Here is a 12,045-nt window from a genome sequence, read left to right on the forward strand (position 1 = left end):
ACAATCCCTCACTGGCTCTTCTAGAATCATCACCTATTTACAGGAATTTTCCAGAAGAATCTACCATTGGATAACTAGAAAACTTAATATTACACCCCTCCTAGCCCCCATCAAACTCCAGACCAGTGGTGTAATGGTAATTTTGGAAGTGAAAGAGCTTAGATTCAGCTATCAAAAAAACCTAAAGTCCAAGATGGTGGTCATGGTTGTGGGCCAGAATTGGGATGCTTCTGACCAATGAGATCCAATAGTATTTGGAACAGAAGCAAGTTATTTCATTCTGATTATCACCTCTATATAGAGGGCCACCACAAGTAAAGTGAAATACCAGAAATTAAGCCTTTCCCATCATTTCATTTGCCTAAATATTCTGAATACCAGTGGAATTATTGTGTCAAAAATGTAAGACTCCCTTAAACTAAGCATGGGAAGACAGAGAAGTGATCAAAGAAAATACCAACGTGTAACATGTAAATACCATGTAAACTGTAGTCAAATATATTTTTTGTGGTGTATAGAGCTCTCATATAAACCATTCAGATGTGGGGCGGTAGAGAAGAACATATTTAAAATTAAAGAAAAGTGACTGATGCTTCTTTATAGCACCTTCTCATTACCCTTTCATTCTCTCTCCTGTAGCTTAAACTTACCTCCTTTACACTGTGTGTTACAGCCCATGTCAGGAAGACCCTTGACATCACTTGGAAAGCAGTCAGGACAACAGAAGAGGGAACAATGCCTGAAAGATATTTTAGGACTGATAAATACACTCAGTTTTACTATTTTGGAGAAAGAGACAGATTTACTAAAGCACAATGTTATTTAGCAAAACTGCAGTAAAGCTGAACTTTTAGAACACAGGAGCATGAACTTTAATTTAGACTGCAAAATTTTCAGGGCAGGGTCTGTATTCATGATGTGTTTGTACTAATGGGATGCCTTGATTGGGACTTTAGACACTATCCTAATACAAATAAGAAATAATCTGTCTTGCTGCAAAGAGTATGGCACAGACCTTAATACCCAAGGAACAAACTGGGTAAGCAAGGCTATGTGTACACTGCACTTTTGTTGGTAAAACTTTTGTCAGTTAGGGGTGTGAAAAAAAACATACCCTTGACCAACAAAAGTTTTACTGATGAAAAGCGCTGGTATGGACAGCACTTTGTCAGTAGGAAATGCGTTACTGTTGCTCTTTGGGGATGGTTTTATTTTGCCGGCAGGAGAGCTCATTGGCCACTGTTGGAAGACAGGATACTAGATTAGATGGATGATTGGTCTGACCCAGTATGCCTTTTCTTATGTTAACTGAACACAAATTACTGCAAACATCTAGCACCAGAAGTGCTTTGGAGATGAATAAAGACTGGTGAGGAACTAGAAAAAGAAACGAGAGGCAAGCATATGGAAAGGTTCAGAAGGAACTGACAAAAAAAAAAAAAGAATTTCACAAGAATTAGATTTTTCATCAGACATGCAGTACAGACCTCAAAAAAGCTAATTCAGGCATTACAAAGTAGTAGGAGTGATGGAAAGAACCAAGGCACCCAATCTAAGGTAAGAGAAATAACTGAGGCATGGCACTTTTCAATGTTATCCATGTATTAATGGTAGGTAGATTTCTGAAATGCAGTCTGATAGAACTCCTGTGTAGCTCAAAATATACAGAAAAGGGGCTGAAAAAACCCTATAGTTTGCCTAGTCATTTAGGAGCCTGATAGGTTATACAAATCCCATTCAGTCCAGGAAGGGTTAACAAGCTGCTGTGGGCTCAATCAGCTCAGCCCACTTCACCTGCAAGAGCTGTCAGGCTTGCAGGGAGTAGTTAATAGGAAAGAACCAGCTCAGTTTGGGACTGACCGGGAAAAAAAAAAAAAGAGACTAGCAGTTCCCATGTTGTGTAAGAAACATGGATGGGCCAAGAGCCATCTGAAGACTTGTCTGCCAGAGTCTCCTTGAGGGGAGGGGCGGGGAGGGGAGGCATGACACAGACTGTTAGTTTGATTTGTTACCAGGACCTGTTGGGGCCATTAAGGCCTGAAAGAAAGGGGTTGAAAGCTGAGCCAAGCAGGGATGAAAATTCCTTTAGTCTGTGTTTATGTTGGACTTGGGGAGGCAGTTATTCTAGAAGGGTTTGAATTCTCAGTGACTTAGCCAGACAGCTAGCCCATATCCATCACAAAAGTGTGCTGAAGACTCCCTTGGGCAGACTGAGGCAAAGGTGCTGCAGTGCCACACAGAGCAAGTGCTCTACCACAAGGTCACATACCAAATGTGACAGACTCTCTCTTTTACGTCGCTGTTGTTCATAAGACTAGGCCTGACTTGGACCCAAACTGGATCTGAGCCCACCCGACCGGACACAACGAGGATCAAGTCATTTTTGAACCCAACTTGACCCTTTTCTCCGAACCTGAGTTAGTGCTACTGCTGCTGCCTCCTGCCCATGGGGTTTAATGCAGTGCCAGAAGTGGAATGTCAGAGTGTCTGTGTGCCTGCTCCTGCTGCCCCCGCTGCAGTGTGTGCAAACTGTGGAGTGAGAAGCGCTGTGTCTTGTTGGCACACTCACTCTGCAGCACACAGACATGGCGGTTGGCAGAAGTGGGGCAAATAGCCACTAATGCACCGATCCCACCAGCCTAGCTCAAGTGAGTGATCACATTGCAAAACACTCAACTGACATTGTTACAATAAAACCCCTATTTTATGAACTACTTAGGGATTGAGTTTTTAAAAATGAAACATCTTAGTTACAGTAGGAACAGCACATAAATAATTGCAGTCTGATGCACTGCATCACTTTCTTCTTGTCCTTCAAATGACTGCGAAGTGATTCCCAATGCACTGAAGGTATCAGAATGTGAAGGGATGTTGACTTGTTCTTCAGACTTCACTTTTGTTGTGTGTCCCCCCCTTCCCTCAAATGGGAAATATGATTCCTATAACAGATCATTCATAAGACTGGTGTTTGTAAATATTGAGGTTCTACTTTATTAAATTCTCAGATGTTAGATTAGCATCCCCACTTCATTACTGACAGGTCAGCTAGCTTGAGTTTAAAGCATCACTAACTTGAGCTAGAGATTTTTGTGTGTGGACAGGAATAGAATTATAACTCGAGCTAACAATGCAGTGAAAACAAGCCCTCAGGTCACAGTGAAAAGCAAGAGTCTAACGTACCCCAAATGGGAGACCAAACTGTCAGGATAATTATGATTGTTGTGTAACTAAACTCGTCTCCATCTGTCCGCTAACCAACACTAAAGCCATGTCTACACTAGCAAACTTGCAGCTGCATCGCTACAGCTGTGCCACTGTAAGATTGTTCATTGTAGCCGCTCATTGTAGAACTCTCCTGTCGACATAATAAAACTGCCTCAACGAGCGACCATAGCTATGCTGGCAGGAGAGCGTCTCCCGCTGACATAGTGCTGTCCACACCAGCACTTATGCAGGCGAAACTTATATCGCTTAGGGGTGTGTTTTTTTCTCACCCCTGAGCGACATACGTTTTGCCGACCTAAGTGGTAGTATAGAGACATTGCCTATGAAGCCTCCTGACAGACACAACTTTACCCTCTATTCTAATGTATCCATTCCAGGATGCCTATCACCAGAGTTATCAAATACCTTACAAACAAACCTTAAACACTTTCTGTAGGCTGAGCTCAATGAACATACCACAGGCTCCTTGCATTCCTCCAATCCACCCCCACCAGCTCCCTTTGTGCCACCTTCTCAATCCCCTCTATTTCAAGAACTCCCTATACCCCCTCACCTCTCCTTCATCCAAGGGGCTGTGTACCCCCCATCTCACTTCTGCCACATGCAAGTGGCTCTGTTTATGTTCACATTTCCCCCCTTCCCCCATTTCAGGGTCTCCCCATTCTCCCTCTTTACCTCCTCAACCCACCATTATTATTTTTTTATGTCTGGGAGATAAATCATTCAGGGTTAATATTTATTGGGAGGATGGGCAGAAATGAGATATTAAAGGGTGTTATGTTGGAAGGTGTTAATGAGTGCCATCAACTTTTTCCATATATAATATGCAGTGTTGTTGGAGCGGTGTTGGTCCCAGGATATCTTTTATTGGACCAACTTCTGTAGGTAAGAGAGAGAAGCTTTTGAGCTTACTCAGAGCTCTTCTTCAGCTCACCTCCCACCCTGCAGGTTCCTAGAGCCAGCTCCAGCCCAAGCCCAAAGGACTATACCTCAATTAAACAGACCCTTAGCCTGAGCCCCGCAAGCCCAAGTCAGCTGGCACAGGTCAGCAGTGGGTTTTTAATTGCAGTGTAGACATACCCTAAAAGGTTTCCAGATGTCAAAGGGAAAAAAGACAGCCAAGGATATAGTTGAAGCTATTAGTGGAAACACTGCTTGTGAAGGCAGAACTATGCCATTGTGTTGACTGAAAATATTTTGGGACATTACACTAACAGTGTCTTAAACAGAGAGCTGAAAAATTTTATTGTGGACTAATAAGTTTATGGGACTTGTGGAGTAACGTGAACTAAAGAGACTGAAAGCTCAAACACTTTAGAATGGCCAAAATTAATACAGATTCACCAAGGAAAACAACCACACAATTTGTAAATTTCAAAATTTCAAATAAAAACTTGTTGGTAACAAATGAAATCATTGAAATCCTGACACTGCTGAAAGAGTGAATTAAAACTTGAAAAAGAACAATGCAATGATTTCTGAAGGCACACAGGATAAGACAGTTCTTACCATACACAAGTCAAATATTTGCAAGTAATTCAGTATATAACTTGGCATTTGAGCATTCTGCTAGTAGCAATCACTCTGCTGAAAATCTCATAAGATGCGATCATGGGATGTACTTTCCACTGTGTGAACTTTCAGAATCCATATGATGGTCTCAGCTGGATTTAATGAATGATGAACTGAAATTAATTGTAACAAAACAGACAAGCCCACAACTGATTCTTTAAGAGTGATGTAAAGTGCACCAAAAAAACCCTGCTGAAGACAGCTAAGAACATAGCAAGGGAATTTGATCTGACCAACAGGAATAGTTGCTAAACACACACAAAACTCGGGGACTGGAGGGAAAGCAGTGTGCGGCTCAGTGGAATTGGAAGCCAGTTTACAGTAATCAACTTCATAGCATGGCTAAACTCTAAGGCAGGCAAGCTCCATAAGACAGAAGAATCTCAGGGAGAAAGGCAAGTGTGACATCTGACCACTTAAGTCTAAAGTTTTTCCAAGGAAGTGTTCCATGTAATCCCCAGATTGCCATAAACTATTAAACTGAACTTTCAACTCAAATTCAATAAATACTATTTGACAACATATAGTTCTGTGAAAGGAGCTCCAGGGCAAAATGCAATACGAGTCCAGAAAGTACAATTAGATGCTATCTGCAAAAAGGCTGCAGTGGATGTAGAGTACTGGGAGGTGTCCCCTAAGCACAATGAAGAGAAACTGGGATAAATCAGGACATGCTGGAGATCATCCAAGAGACATTTTGAGAAGAACTGTGAATACTGCTATCAGCAGCCATTTATAGATCGGTCTGGTTTGAGAAGCCTGGGGGAACAAGCACAAATAGTATAGTGCTGATGTTTTGTATTAGACACCTAAGCAAAACGGTTTAATTTATAAATCAACACTTATTGCTTTGAGATTATATAAAGACCAGCCTTTGTAAGAGGCTGCAGAAAAGAGGAGTGAAAAAATTATAAATCCTTATGAATACTTCTGAAAGAAAATCCTGTTTCACTTTAAATTTTCCAACTAACAAGGATCATTTTTAAAATGAGTGCAGATTATTTTGGAGAGAGAGCAACTGAGCATTTGATCACCTTGGGGTAACAGCAGAAAGTTATGTTAATCTGGGAGAGTGTTTAATGTTACTAGTTTATAACTGCAATCACCTTTCCTGAAATGATCAGCATTAGTTAAATATAATCCAGTGATTTATGATAATAAACTGTTAAATCCCAGTTTGGGATAGATAATTCTTATGTACAAAGTGTAATAAGCTTGTGAAAAATACTTCCCTTTTGCTTTACAGAAGAATGACACTTGAAAATAATTCTGTTGAATAATAATTACATGTTTAAAAGAACTGAACACTAACATACTGTTAAGAAATAATGTATCTATTCACGGTAACAGGTATTAGAAATTGTAATTTTTACTAAAATAAAGAAAAGCTTGTTTTCTGAAGAAGGATATTCCTCAACTCAGGACAGAAAGTCAGACAAAGTCAGCTATCTTGATCAAGTGGCTGGTGACAATCCAAACATTATCAGCCTCCTGATAACTAATTTCTAGTAACTTTTTTAAGTGCAGGGACTTTGCCTTCATGTGCACATGTCCAATATCTAATATACTGCAGGGTCTTATCAGAATACAAATAATTTATTCTATAAAATTACCAGATACTCAAATTAGGGACCAGCTTTATAACCTGTAAGCAACTACTGTACTTACACTAAATTAAGCTAAAAGTTAAGCAACTGTTTCATTCAGGAAGAGTTTGTACAGTTACCACTATTATTTAATAAAAAACGTTGTCAAACCCTCACTGGAACAGAAAAATTCAGATTGCTTAAGTGTATCAGCCCTTTTAAAGCAATCTAGATGTTTCTTCTAATGAAGTCTTTTTTGTCTAAAGTAGAAACTGTATTATTCCCGCAAATGGGTAGGGAGAGATCTATTCTTTTAAAGACATTTTCTTCTATAATTCCACTAATTTGAAAAAAAATCTAGCTTTTCACTTCTTGAAGATGCTATGCATGGTTTACTGATTGCCCTTTATAGACCCAGTTTTTTTGGAGCAACAATTATTCAGAAAGCCAAAAACTATTGCATTAAACAGTATTAGACTGCCCTCTGCTGCTAGATATCAATGTTTGAATTCAACTTTTCAATAGTAATATTTGGTTATCCTAAAATACATTTTAAAACCAGAAAATAAACAGAGACTTGATGCTAGCATCAGGAAATACTTTAAATTCGGGGGGATGCTTAGATGGTGTCTGGGACCTATCTGTTTTCAGATTTGTAGTTTTGTGGACTCGGAATCATAAGGATGTTTTATTGGTTGACCCTGTCTTTGAATGCTTGTTGAATAAGAACCAAACAAACAGTTGTATTTCAAATTACAAGAGGAACTTTCTGAATGCAGAATTTCCCACTTCTTTATGAAAAGTAATTTAGTTTTAAAAATAAACATCTGGATTTGGCAGAGCAGCATAGGTGGGCTTCTTCACACTATGGCCTTGATTCTGCAAAGATTTACAGACATATTAACTACACACACTGTGAGCAGTTCCATGGAAATAGTCATAGGGCATGAAGTTAAGCAGGTGCTTAAGTACAGTATTTGCAGGATCAGTGCCTGTATGAGTAACACATAAAAATGCTGAAGTAGCAAAATTTCAGCACAAAGATGAGTCAATTGCAAAAATGCCCTTCTTGTCATCATGTGAGGTGGGGGTTTGTAGATCTATGCACTTCCGGACACACTGAAACATTCTACTAGCACTTATGCATTGAAATCCAGACTACTGATATGGAGTTTACAGCTTCTATTAGGCAAGTTATTGTCAGTGTATAGAACAGACAATATGCTAGGGCCTGAACTTGCAACCCTTACTCACCCAACTAGTCCCACTGAAGAAAGCAAGATTATTATTGGTAAGATCTGGAATAAATAGTGACTTGCCCAGTTCTAAAATACATCTCCACATTCAATGACCAAAAAAACTAAGTTAATGAAGAGTTAAGGTTGCTTGGTGGTGTTGTCCTCTTGCAGAACAGTGAGTTGAGCAAAACCCAAACTTCCGAAAACTAGGAAATACAAAGTTAACACTCCCCTCTTTCAGTTATGCCCTAGTATGCCCCACTAACACACATACCTTTACTTTGCCAACCACACAGTTGTTGAAATTTATAAGCTCTTCATCTCCTTTTACAACCCACTCACTCTCACCCACAGGATTCCACTTAACACTATTAAAGGACAAAAAGGGAGGGGAAGGAAGGTTGCTCACATCACCTTCCACCTGCTCCTCTGAAGCTTGCAGTAAACAAAGGGAATTATTTGGATACACTCCAAGTGCAGGGGGTGTGTTAGGTATGCCTACACTAAATGGGGGAGGCAGCAGTTGGACCCGCATGGTAAAGGCGTGTTTGTGATACATGGGTGGATTACCTTGAGGTGACAGAGCTATGATTATATGATGAAATCTGTTTTGCATCCTCCAGTGCGTTAGCACAGATAAGAGCTCCATGTATACATTCAGGATACAATATGCACGGGGGGACGGAGGGGTATTAGAAAAAAGTATTGTCAGTAGTGAGCTGGGAATATAACAGTCTAAGCAATTATCATCTGCATGCACTAAAGGTAAAGTGAATGGGATCAACGTCAGGTGTAGCTGTACTGAATTATGAAGGCAATATTTAGCTCTGAGGTGTTTGAGAGATCTGTGGATTACTTTGAGGTGTGTGACAGAGCTGAGACTGTGATATGAGGAGATCGCTGTTTTGCACCCTCTGATGCATGTGATGAAAGAGAAGAGGTGCATTTGTCTCTTCAGGATGCAGTAGGCATCATTTCCATGCAGACTGTGTAGATTACGTCAGTAGCAGGGCATAGGACTTTTATTACAAAGGGTATTGTCAACAGTGAAATGGAGCATAAGCAGTTTTTAATGCTTTAATGATGGTTAAGTGTATTCTGTGAGTAATGGTATGCCTATATTTGAGCTAGGAAGTGTGATTCCCAGCTCACTCAGATGTATCCGTGCTAGCTCTCCTCGAGCTACTTGTATGAGTACAAACCCATCTGGACCCTCTGGGTACATCCTTGGACACTATCAAAAGCCACCATTCATACTATCCTGGCTACACTGTTAATTTTTTTTTTTTTTTTGCACCTCCCACCTCAAAATGTAGACATACCCTCAGGGAAAGGCAGTTGTAAAAGACTAGAGTGGTTCTTAAATTGTACATGTGTGGTATTCTTTCTGGGGAGTTGGTTAGGTGTGTCGGTCTATACCAGAATCTGGACCCTCCTGAATCTTATAGTGTCAAGGGCCAGTGTATGTGCATATTGAAGTATGTTGTGATAACTGGCTGGTTGCCGAGCTGCACTGCTACCCAGCACATCCACAAGTGGTGGATTGTGGAACAACAACCTTCAGTGAATGTTAGCTGCGAAATAAGCAGAGGTAGCTCTGACAAATAAGCAGTCGTGGACCAAGCAGCAGCACCACCAGAATGCGGTGGAGACAGCAGATGGCAATGTTGTCCCTTTTGAAAAGCCACACGTGCCCTCCAGTGGTGCTGTGACATGGCAAGTTCAGGCCGTTATTATGATAAACCTGTTTAGCCCTCAATCTTTTGGGAGTAAGATCTTTAATGGCAGATCAGGCAGAGGTCGACAAAAATATCCTCAATGACTGTAAAGGTGAATATAGGCTACAGTGCAGCAGTATCTCCAGTTGTCTTGGTCTCATTGCTATTGGATTAAGATCTTATCAAGAATCTGTGGGGAAACTGGTGTGCAATGGTTCCTTCACATTAAAAGAATCCATGCACAGACATCTTTCATGGTACCACCACCTACCAGCACATACCTCAAAGTCCTTCAGCCATTGCTAATGGCAATGCGAGCAGGATTGTGATGTCTGGGAGCTCCTAGTCATAAACTGGCATGGAAGCTGCAGTTACAGAATGGCTGTTAAGATCTCAGATGAGGCAGGAGTGCATTTTTGGCAACTGTAACTGTGACTGAGCAGTTCTTTTTAGGATTTGCTCTGCTCACCCCACATGGGGAAGGGACTAAAAAAGGTGCCTCATACCTCTAATCTGGACTACCACATCCAGATGAATAATTTTGTAGTGGCTGAAATCAGCAAAATCATTTAATCTAATTTGGGACTTGGAATGTCAGGACTCTCATGGACCAACCTAATACTGATTGTCCAGAGCATCTTACCACAATTTGTGGCCCAAGAAATTAGTCGATATGGACATCAATATCGCTGCCCTGAGCAAGACCCAATGAGCAGGAGAGGGGGTGCTTAAGGAACAAGGAGGTGAATGTATCTTCTTTTGGAAAGGAAAACCTGAAGCATTTGGCATCAAAACTGAACTTGTCAACCAACTTAACAAGCTCTCTACTGGAATCAACGAACACTTTATAACTCTTCGATTGAAACTGCAGCGAACCAATAGGCTACTGCTATTAGTGTGTATGCCCCAACACTTGATGCCAATGATGATGCCAAAGAAGAATTCTACACCAGCCTTGATCAAGTCTTCTTTGGTGTACCAGGGACAGACTGGTTCATCCTTCTTGGCAACTTTAATGCTAGAGTCAGATGGGACTTGACAAGGAAGGTGTAGGACAGATCACTTCAAACAGCATCCTCCTCCTTACCAAATGTGAAGAACATGAATTTATTATCACTAACACCTTGTTCTGCCAGCGAAACCAATGCAAGATATCATCACAATATCCACACTCCAAGCACTGGCATTTGATTGCCTATGTCATTGTCCAGGCCGAGAACTGCAAAGACATCTGCATTACTCAAGCCATGACTGGAAGCGACGACTGCTGGACTGATCACCACCTCATCTGCTCGATCATGACCAGCAGACTGGCCCCTAAACGACAGCTTCAACGGAAATGATGCAGACAGAAAATCAGCATAAAGGCACTCAAAGATCCAAGAAAGCGTAACCTCTTCTGCCAACGAAAAACTGATAAATCTAAAAGAAAGATAACCGGAATGTGTCACCAACACCTGGATTGCCCCCAAATCCAGCATCCTCAGTGCCTGCAAAGACACACTAGAGTTCTCTGGCAGGAAACAACAGGACTGATTTGATGAAAATGATCGGGAAATACAAGACTCGACCGATCACAAACACAATGACTTTTGTGTCTGGCAGAACATCAACTCTGTGCAAAAGAAGCCAGCTCACCAACAAGCAAAGGCACAGGACTGAAAAAGAATTTGTGACATAAAGAACAGATGATGGCTGAATAAACTGAATGAGTTTAAACTTCTCACTGAAACCCATGATATGTGTTGCTTCCTTAATTCCATTAAAACTATTTATGGCCTATGAATTTTGAGGCCAAACTCCCTGAGATCTAAGGATGGATGGGAGTTGATCAAAGAAACTGAAGCCATCAATGCACACTGGAAGGAACACTTCGAAGATTTCCTCAATAGTGACTCTGTGGTTGATAACAGTGTCTTCACCTTCATCTCACAATACCCGATCAGAGGTGAACTCGGAATACCTCCAATACCTGGAAGAAGTGTGCAGAGCTATTATGCAGATGAAGAACAACCAGGCATCTGGAGTTGATGGAATCACTGCAGAAATTTACAAGTAGGGGGGAAAGGAACTCAACTTACAGCTACACACTTCTGTTCTCAAAATATGGAACCATGAGAAAATCCCAGATGAATTTAGAGATGCTATGATTGTGACAATTTTCAAGAAAGGAGATAAATCTGACTGTGGAAAGTATAGAGGAATCTCTCTGGTAGCAACTGTAGGAAACGTCCTCACAAGACTTCTCCTGAACCATCTTCTTCCTCTTGCCAAAGACATTCTTTCTGAATTTCAGTGAGAGTTTTGACCATCTAGAAGTACTATTGACATGATCTTCACTGCTCGCCAGCTGCAGGAAAAATGTAGAGAACACCATCAACCACTATACTTGGCGTTCATCAACCAGACAAAGGCCTTTGACTCCACTAATAGGGAAGCATTGTGGTAAATCCTTCTGAAGTATGGATGTTCACCAAAATTTGTCACCACTCTTCATCTCCTTCACAATGACATGCAAGCAGTGATCCTCTGTAATGGACCTACTATGGCTCCTTTAGGGTTAAGACAGGCATCAAACAGGGCTGTCTCACTGTTCTCCATCTTCCTTGCTGCAATGCTCTATGTTTGATCACTGATAAGATCCTCGTTGGAGTGCAGATAATCTACAGAAAGGATGGCAAACTGGTTCAATCTTGGCCGCTTCCT

The 12,045-nt window shown here is 41.0% G+C and overlaps 1 protein-coding gene across 3 annotated transcripts in view; it reads right to left on the bottom strand.

Moving 5' to 3' along the window:
• HACD2 (3-hydroxyacyl-CoA dehydratase 2) overlaps nucleotides 1–12,045 on the bottom strand; it is a 42,580-nt gene that overhangs the window by 13,447 nt on the left and 17,088 nt on the right. For all 3 annotated transcript variants that reach the window (XM_037913168.2, XM_043524853.1, XM_043524852.1), the window contains one exon: nucleotides 651–739. In XM_037913168.2, coding sequence (XP_037769096.1) covers nucleotides 651–739 — 89 coding nt within the window. The remainder of the gene's footprint in view (nucleotides 1–650; nucleotides 740–12,045) is intronic.

Source organism: Chelonia mydas, chromosome 11 (assembly GCF_015237465.2).
Source record: "Chelonia mydas isolate rCheMyd1 chromosome 11, rCheMyd1.pri.v2, whole genome shotgun sequence".
NCBI lineage: Eukaryota > Metazoa > Chordata > Testudines > Cheloniidae > Chelonia > Chelonia mydas.